The following is a 10,000-nucleotide window of genomic DNA, read 5'->3' as shown; positions in this document are numbered from 1 at the left end:
CTGGGTAAACTGATGGCTTTGACCAAGGAAAAGCCAGAGTTTTTGCTCGAGCATCAGCAGATACAGGAATCCTGTGATGAGGCTCAGAAAGCCATCTCACACCCTGTCCTCAAGAACATGGAGGAGTTTGAAAAGGAAAGTCTTGTAGGGTTGGAGGACCAAGCGTTACATGTCATTCTCCCTGCTACTGAGCACTCAAGCAGCTGTTTAAAGTGGATTCACAGCTGAAACAGAACCAGATTATTGAGTGCAATAAGAAAATCCTACTTGTCTTCCATCCAGCCATCCATCCATTATCTGTAGCTGCTTTATCCTGTTCTACAGGGTTGCAGGCAAGCTGGAGCCTATCCCAGCTGACTACGGGCAAAAGGTGGGGTACACCCTGGACAAGTCACCAGGTCATCACAGGGCTGACACATAGACACAGACAACCATTCACACTCACATTCACACCTACGGTCAATTTAGAGTCACCAGTTAACCTAACCTGCATGTCTTTGGACTGTGGGGGAAACCGGAGCACCCGGAGGAAACCCACGCGGACACGGGGAGAACATGCAAACTCCACACAGAAAGGCCCTCGCCGGCCACGGGGCTCGAACCCGGACCTTCTTGCTGTGAGGCGACAGCGCTAACCACTACACCACCGTGCCGCCCTACTTGTTTTCCATTATATGTAAATGTAATATGAGTATTCATTATCTACAAAAAATGCATAGATATAAAAAATTTAAATACATTTTATATATTATCATAAGCAGATGCTACTTCTTTCAATTAAACTGTATATCATAGAATTACTGAGTATTACTGAGTTAAATGTCTTAATAATAATAATAATAATAATAATAATAATCTCATCTCATCTCATTATCTGTAGCCGCTTTATCCTGTTCTACAGGGTTGCAGGCAAGCTGGAGCCTATCCCAGCTGACTACGGGCGAAAGGCGGGGTACACCCTGGACAAGTCGCCAGGATAATAATAATAATAATAATCTCATCTCATTATCTCTAGCCGCTTTATCCTTCTACAGGGTCGCAGGCAAGCTGGAGCCTATCCCAGCTGACTACGGGCGAAAGGCGGGGTACACCCTGGACAAGTCGCCAGGTCATCACAGGGCTGACACATAGACACAGACAACCATTCACACTCACATTCACACTCACATTCACACCTACGGTCAATTTAGAGTCACCAGTTAACCTAACCTGCATGTCTTTGGACTGTGGGGGAAACCGGAGCACCCGGAGGAAACCCACGCGGACACGGGGAGAACATGCAAACTCCACACAGAAAGGCCCTCGCCGGCCCCGGGGCTCAAACCCAGGACCTTCTTGCTGTGAGGCGACAGCGCTAACCACTACACCACCGTGCCGCCAATAATAATAATAATAATAATAATAATAATAATAACTTTATTCATTTATCTTGAACTAAACATATACAATGAATTTAAAAAGTCATAGAAATACGTATCCAAAAAAATAAGAGTATAAAACATATTATTCTATCCACATTCACTGTATATGAGCAATCACACACGCTGATTGGCTACTCTACTGCTAGGATATCAGCTCATATACTGTGAGTAGAGAAAATGGGAGAGTGTGTTGCTGAACCAACCAAGGACTAAATAAAAACTCTACTTGAAAACAAAACCCCCAAAAATACAAAAAAAGCAACAAAATATGGAATAAAAGTGTTTGATGGTAAGAACATATCTTTTTTATTTTTCAAGAATTATTATTATAGTGGCAGCACGGTGGTGTAGTGGTTAGCGCTGTCGCCTCACAGCAAGAAGGTCCGGGTTCGAGCCCCGTGGCCGGCGAGGGCCTTTCTGTGTGGAGTTTGCATGTTCTCCCCGTGTCCGCGTGGGTTTCCTCCGGCTGCTCCGGTTTCCCCCACAGTCCAAAGACATGCAGGTTAGATTAACTCAGTGGTTCCCAAAGTGGGGGGCGCAGAGCCATTGCAGGGGGGGCGTGGGGTGCGGATGGAATGAATGAATGAATCAATAAATTACACTGCTAGCATAACATGGAGAAATGTTTGGCGGGGGGCGCGGGGCTCCCACGTAAACACAAATCAGAGGATGAAGCATCGCCAAATGTGCTTCCAAAGCAAGTTCATTCCAAGGCTAAGACAAGAAAATATGACGACACATATCTTGTCTTTGGCTTCACCTGTACAATGGTGGGTAATGAGGAGAGACCGCAGTGTGTTGTCTGTCTTAAAGTGCTAGCTTGTGACTGCTTGAAGCCGAACAAGCTAAGACGCCACTTGGAGACAAAACATCCAGAGCACAAAGACAAGCCAGTTGAGTTTTTCAGACAAAAACTCGTAAACTGCCGTGCTCAACAGTCCCTATTTACTAAAGCTGCATCCGTGCCGGCAAATGCTCAACTCGCCTCATATAAAGTTGCCTACCGAGTGGCACAGTGTAAAAAGCCGCACACAATAGCGGAGGAATTAGTACTTCCCTGTGCTATGGACATGGTATCAACTATGCTTGATGACACTCAGCCAGCAAACTAAGGGCTATTCCTCTGTCCAACAACACCATCGGCAGGCGCATTTATGACATGTCAAAGGACATAGAGGAGCAGCTTAATGACAAAGTGCGTGACAGCCACTTTTCTCTTCAGATGGATGAAGCCACTGACAGTAACAAAGACTGTTTATTAATCACTTACGTCAGATTCATAGATGGAGATGACATGAGGGAGGAATTGCTTTTCTGCAAAAAAGTTACTCGCAGAGCCACAGCAGAAGAACTGTTTAAAATCATTGACTCTTACTTGAAAGAGGCCAACCTGAAATGGGAGGACTGTGTGGGGATCTGCACTGACGGGCACAGGCTATGGCTGGGAAATGGGCAGGGCTGCAAGCGCTCATCAAGCGCGTCTCCCCCAATGTGCAGTGGACGCACTGCATGATACACCGCGAAGCACTGGCATCTAAACAGCTGAGTCCCGAGCTGAATGATGTAATGACCGATGTTATTGCCACCGTCAACTACATCAAAACACGACCTGTCAAAGCCCGGATTTTTTCGGCACTGTGCGAGGAAATGGGCTCTGGCCACACAGCTGTTCTGTTTCACAGCGAGTCCCGATGGCTGTCACGTGGGAAGGTGCTGTCCTGGGTCTTTGAACTGCGAGATGAAATCTGCATCTTTTTGAAGGAAGAGGGCAATGATCTTGCCCACAAATTTTACTGTAACAAGTTCCTCATGAAACTTGCATACCTCAGTGACATGTTTCTGAAACTCAATGAAGTGAATTTGCAGTTGCAGGGCACAAATACACACCTCCCACATCTGGCAGATAAAATCACATCATTCACCAGAAAACTTGAGATGTGGCTGCAGCGAGTGAAGGTTGGAAATGTGGACTCATTTGAGAACCTGAAATCATTCATTGAAGACAACAAACTGCAGAACACAGTGATCCCATGCATGAAAGCACACGTCTCTGCCCTTCAGAACCATTTCCAGAAATATTTCCTGATGCAGGATCCCAAAGAATATGACTGGATCCGTGACCCCTTCAGTGCAACACCACCTGCCGACTCCAGCACATCAGAGGAAGAACAGTTCATTGATGTCACCTCTGATTCAACAATGAGGCTGCAGTTTCAGTCAAAGACACTGGCTGCATTTTGGATTGGAGTGGAGAAAGATTACCCACTGCTAGGTAAGAGAGCCCTGGCCATACTTCTTCCTTTTGCCACATTCTACCTATGTGAGAGAGGTTTTTCTGCTGTGGCCTCAATCAAGACAAAATACAGATCAAAGCTGGACATTGAAAATGAACTCAGAGTGGCAATCTCAAAACTGCAACCCAGATTTGAGAAGATCTGCAGCATGAAGCAGGCCCACACCAGTCACTGAAAAGATGCGAGGATTAAAGGTGTCATTTTTACACAACAAATCTTTAGGTTTTTGTTTTTTTCTTCTCAGGGAGTTGGTCATGTTTTAAAACCCATTTTTGCAGAGAGGCAGGGGTTAAATTGGGATTGGTTATGTGGGGGGGCTCTGCCTCGTACCCGCCCCTGCCCCCGCCGCCCTGCCCCAATATACTTTTTGGAAAATAACCCTCTAATTTGATAACCATATCATATTGCACAGAGATATACACCTTATCTGTGTGTTGTAGGCCTATGTGTGTCTTGTAGTGCCCCCCTACACATTATGGCAGTTTGAATGTAGATTGGTTGGCCAATGTAACAGATTGTACAGGTTGTTGTACATTGGTTTGAAGGAAATGATTAGTGGGGGGTCTGGGGGTCCTCCCCCAGTAGTTTTTTATTATCATACATGTTATTTGCTGAATTCTGGTGCATTTTAATAAGTTGTTAGCTGACTAGGTAGGTTGAGCAATATCATGTTAAATCTTGTCACATGCCTACAGGTGAAAAATGTGAAGGAGAAATGTTCAGTGAGAAAATTTGAAGGCTTGCACAATCTTAAAGCAAAACAGGTGATTTATTTTGGAGGATAAATGTTAAATATGCCAAAACACTGTCAGTCAAATTGTCAATCAAATATATTCATGCAGTGAATGCAACCAAATACAAACAACACTATAACATTGGAAGCATTTATTATTATTGTTATTATTATGTATTCAATTATTTATTTGGCATGTGGTGCTTTTTGTATTGTCTAGAACATACATAAGATGAGCATATTATAGCAGCAAAATAGAAGCACAATCATTTGAATGCAGCAAAAGTTTTGCTGCATTCAAATGATTGTGCTTCTATTTTGCTGCTATAATATGCTCATCTTATGTATGTTTAGGCTCAACTTTTGGTCAATCTCAGTAGCTAACTTTAACTGACATCTCCCCCTTCCCCCTGGCTAATTTCTGTCGATAACTGGGGTCTATGGAAATTGAACTCGCCAAATGCACAGACAGTTCGTTCAAGCACCTCTGATGGATTCGGATCGTATGCAGGTAAAAGGGGAGACGGTGTACGGAGAAAATTATAAACAAGTCACAACACTGAAACACAAGCCCAAAAACCCGCAAACCACGACTTCTGATTTTTTTTTAAAGCGAGCTCACAAAAAAAGAAACCCCAAAGTCGCTTATAAAAATCGGAATTGGCAACCCACGCAGTGTTCCAGAAACCAGAATCTCTGATCGCAAGTTCTGTTCTAAATAGCTTTGACAGGTCGTCTTGTTATCAGGAAAACTATGATCTATCTCATAAAAGTCATGGGTTTATTGATTAATAAAACGATATTTAATTATTCAGAACTGAAAATTGTGAAAAGGCTTTGTTGCTTTTGATGTGTGCGTGATCATATGCCATCCGCTCCGAGCTTATGTGCCGGGACTCAGCCCCGGACAGCCCCGGCCCAATTTAACCCCTGCAGAGAGGCAATGTCTGAAAACTGCATTGATAACAATGTTGAATATTAAAAAAAGAAACCTGTTACACAGTTAAGGTGCTTGAAAACAGTTATACTTATAATTATATTGCAACCTGTAGTTTATGGCAGTTTACTTTTATTTGTTCAAAAAAGGTTGAAGTTTGTATTAATAAACTGCAATGGAGTCTGAAAACAAAATATGTGTATGTGTGTCCTGTTTATCTTTTTTTTCTCTTTTTGTCTGGGGGCGCAAAAATTTTCTTATCTGCCAAAGGGGGGCCCAGCAGAGAAAGTTTGGGAACCACTGGGTTAACTGGTGACTCTAAATTGAGCGTAGGTGTGAATGTGAGTGTGAATGGTTGTCTGTGTCTATGTGTCAGCCCTGTGATGACCTGGCGACTTGTCCAGGGTGTACCCCGCCTTTCGCCCGTAGTCAGCTGGGATAGGATCCAGCCCGCCCGCGACCCTGTAGAACAGGATAAAGCGGCTACAGATAATGAGATGAGATCTGCAGAAGAAGTACTAAATCTTAGTTCATCTCCATTCTTATGGACCAGAAGAGATGAATTTGCCTGCAGCATTTAGTGCTGCTCTTAGGGGTTTTCCTTTCTTTCTATTGAACTCATGCTAGTTGCTTGATGATTCATGAATCCCCCGTGTCATGTGACCAGCAATGGTACTGAAATTACCCCAGACACCTGACAGCTTTCAAGTAGAAGAAGCTTCTCAGGCACAAAAATGAAGACCAAGGCCAAGAAATAAGAATCTGATGGTCAGGGTCCGAATCTGATTTGGGTAAAAGAATGTGTGACATTGAGGAAGGATCTGTGACTGAAGCTGACACAGGAACAGAAGGAGACGACAAAACAGACACAGAGTCAGGGACTAAAGGCCCGGTTATACTGCACGTCTACCTTCAGCGGTATGCAAAAGTTTGGGCACCCCTGGTCATAATTGCTGTTACTGTGAACAGTTAAGCAAGTTGAAGATGAAATGATCTCCAAAAGGCATGAAGTTAAAGATGACTCATTCCCTTTATATTTTAAGCAAAAACATTTTTTAATTTTCATCTTTTACATTTTCAAAATGACTAAAAAGGAAAAGGGCGGCACGGTGGTGTAGTGGTTAGCACTGTCGCCTCACAGCAAGAAGGTCTGGGTTTGAGCCCCGTGGCTGGCGAGGGCCTTTCTGTGCGGAGTTTGCATGTTCTCCCCGTGTCCGCGTGGGTTTCCTCCGGGTGCTCCGGTTTCCCCCACAGTCCAAAGACATGCAGGTTAGGTTAACTGGTGACTCTAAATTGACCGTAGGTGTGAATGTGAGTGTGAATGGTTGTCTGTGTCTATGTGTCAGCCCTGTGATGACCTGGCGACTTGTCCAGGGTGTACCCCGCCTTTTGCCTGTAGTCAGCTGGGATAGGCTCCAGCTTGCCTGCGACCCTGTAGAACAGGATAAAGCGGCTACAGATAATGAGATGAGATGAGACAAAAAAGGAAAAGGGCCCAAAGCAAAAGTTTGGGCACCCTGCATGGTTAGTACCTAGTAACACCCCCTTTGGCAAGTATCACAGCTTGTAAACACTTTTTGAAGCCAGCTAATAATCTTTCAGTTCTTACCTGGGGGATTTTCACACATTGGTCCTTGCAAAAGGCTTCCAGTTCTACAAGTTTCTTGGGCTGTCTTGCATACACTGCTCTTTTGAGATCTATCCACAGATTTTCAATGATGTTTAGGTCAGGGGACTGTGAGGACCAGGGCAAAACCTTCAGCTTGTGCCTCTTGAGGTATTCCATTTTAGATTTTGAGGTGTGTTTTGGATCATTGTCTTATTGTAGGACCCGTCCTCTTTTTAACTTCAACTTTTTTACAGATGGTGTGATGTTTGCTTACAGAATTTGCTGGTATTTATTTGAATCCATGCTTCCCTCGACCAATGAAATGTGCCCTGTGCCACTGGCTGCAACACAACCCCAAAGCATGATCGATCCACACCCATGCTTCAGAGTTGGAAAGGTGTTCTTTTCCTGGAATTTGGCACCCTTTTTTCTCCAAACATACCTTTGCACATTGTGGCCCAAAAGTTCTATTTTGATTTCATCAGTCCGCAGGACTTGTTTCCAAAATGCATCAGGCTTATTTAGATGTTCATTTGCAAACTTTAGATGCTGAATTTTGTGGCTAGGATGCAGGAAAGGTTTTCTTCTGATGACTCTCCCATGAAGGTCATATTTTGTTCAGGTGTCGCTGCATAGTAGAACAGTGCACCACCACTCCAGGGTCTGCTCAATCTTTCTGAAGGTCTTTTGCAATCAAACAGGGGTTTTTATTTGCCTTTCTAGCAATCCAACGAGCAGTTCTTTCAGAAAGTTTCTTCATCTTCCAGACCTCACCTTGATCTCCACTGTTTCTGTTAACTGCCATTTCTTAATAACATTACGATCTGAGGAAACAGCTACCTGAAAACACTTTGCTATGTTCTTGTAGCCTTCTCCTGCTTTGTGAGCATCAATTACTATTATTCAGAATGAGAGGGAGTTGCTTAGAGGAGCCTATGGCTATTGATTTTAGGGACAAGTTTGAGGAGTCAGAGAATTTATACAGCTTTGAAATCTGTATAACCTGACCTTTCCTAATGAAGAATTTGAACAAGCCACAGCTCAATAAGTTAATTAAGGTCTGGAACCTTGGGAAAAGTTACCTGAGAACTCAAATGTATTGGGGTGCCCAAACTTTGCATGGTGTTCCTTTTCTTTTTTCACTCTCCAATTGTACAAAACAAAAATAATACACAAATCTTGCAGAAAACGCTGAAAAGAAATGTGTCGTCTTTACCTTTATGCCTTTTGGTGATCAGTTCATCTTCTGCTCACTTAACTATTCACAGTAACAGACATTTTCAGTCAGGGTGCCCAAACTTTTGCATGCCACTGTACACCGTAGTCTGATACGCATTTCACCAGAAATGTAACTACTCATCTCGGTGATGCAAACCACAACAACTGTAATTGTTCCATTTGGTAGTGCTGCATTTACTCCTACGCATTTCCGACTGCTCCTTCTTCTCCGTCATTTTTGAACTGAGTTGAAGAAGCATGGACCAAATCAAGGGAAGGTACATACCATCCCCTCCAGCGTCTCCTCTAACCTCTCTTTTCTGCATTGCAGTAATTTCAGTGAAATTAACTATTGTTGAACATTTATTAGCTCCAACACCAACATGATCTGCTCAGTTTCAGTCACCATTGTTTGAAGTACGTGAAGAAACCTAACACAGCGGCACAGAAGCCCCACAGACGACTAGCGTTTTGATGATGTTTAATGCAGAATGACACAGACACACCAGCGCACAAGTGTAACTGCTCACAACAGTGTAGTCCTTTTGCATAGGCTACAGCGTAAGCTGTGCATAGAACCTTTTGCACAGGCAACTATAAATCAGCCTTATGATTGACAAAGAAACACGAGCAGAGGCTGAGTTATGAGCAGAGGCAGTGGCCAAACTAGCGGTAATAGCAAAGTCCTTGATTTTGCTATGGGAAGGAGCTTAGCCTAGCTTAGTCCTCTTCATCCCTTGAGGGGCATAAGGCATTGACAATCAGCCTCCATCTGGACCTGTCCTGGGCTACGTGTTGGGCCTCACCCCATGGCAGATCCATCTCTTTCAGCTCAATTGTCATGGCTATGGGAAGGAACAGAGAAAGACTCTGAAAATCTAGAAGGCTAGTGACAGAGACAACCTGAGCAAGGTACAGGACTAGAGACCAAAAAATGAGCTGGAAATCAGAAACAGAAACTGGAGCTGGTGTGTGGTTAGATGTTTCAGGGGTGAATCGATTTGGTGGGTCGGACTTGTCATGAGGTGAATCTGTGAATGGAGAACATCCATGAGGACCGCAGGGTCCCCAAGAGTCGAGGCTGAGCTGCAAAGATGCTGAGTGAGTCTGGGTCGACCAAGGAAACAGGACTGCAATCGTAAAGAAAAGTCTAATTGTGGCAGAACAGAAAAAAAGTTTTGTTAATCTATTTATTTACAGCATCAAGTCCTAATAATTCAGTCATTTTTGGAATGATGTGTTGCTGCACCACTGCCAGAGCTGCTGTCAGAGAAAATGAAATCAGCACCTTCTGAGCAAACAGAATCTACATTCAGCAGCACTGTGGTGGTGTAACGTTCATCCTGAGGCTCGTCCACGCTGCTAATGAGGCTAGTTCAATGAGTGTCAGTATTGTGATGAAGAAAGAAGTTAATAAAACAGATAAGGCATAAAACAGCACACTTCACACTTCCGTTATTCATTTTTAGTCATGAACTCGAGTGTACAAGAAAGAATAACATGTTTATGCGTATGCATGAGTGATTGTGGCAATTTTCACTTCTTCTTTATGTCTCTCTCTCTCTCTCCATATCTTCCGCCCCACCTGCTGTCTTGTTTGTTTTCTCCTCATCGTCTCATCTCTTTTCATCATCCTTCTGTCAGTATGTAAGTGTATACGCGTCTGTATGAAGGTGTGAGCTCGGATCCTGAAACCTTACACTGGGATTCAAAAACATGGCAGACGCTGAAGGTAAAGAATGTGTGTGTGTGTGTGTGTGTGTGTGTGTGTGTGTGTGTGTGTGTGTG

The 10,000-nt window shown here is 43.7% G+C and overlaps 1 protein-coding gene across 4 annotated transcripts in view; it reads left to right on the top strand.

The window, feature by feature from the left end:
* The first annotated feature begins 9,818 nt into the window (after nucleotides 1–9,818).
* The window catches only part of LOC132870352 (uncharacterized), a 5,993-nt gene continuing 5,811 nt past the window's right edge, over nucleotides 9,819–10,000 (top strand). For all 4 annotated transcript variants that reach the window (XM_060903987.1, XM_060903985.1, XM_060903986.1 and 1 more), the window contains exon 1: nucleotides 9,819–9,944. In XM_060903987.1, the coding sequence (XP_060759970.1) occupies nucleotides 9,929–9,944 (16 nt within the window). In that variant the 5' untranslated portion in view covers nucleotides 9,819–9,928. The remainder of the gene's footprint in view (nucleotides 9,945–10,000) is intronic.

Source organism: Neoarius graeffei, chromosome 22 (assembly GCF_027579695.1).
Source record: "Neoarius graeffei isolate fNeoGra1 chromosome 22, fNeoGra1.pri, whole genome shotgun sequence".
Taxonomy (NCBI): Eukaryota; Metazoa; Chordata; class Actinopteri; order Siluriformes; family Ariidae; genus Neoarius; species Neoarius graeffei.
Note: the sequence above shows the minus strand (reverse complement) of the source record. Positions and strands in the feature narration are given on the sequence as shown.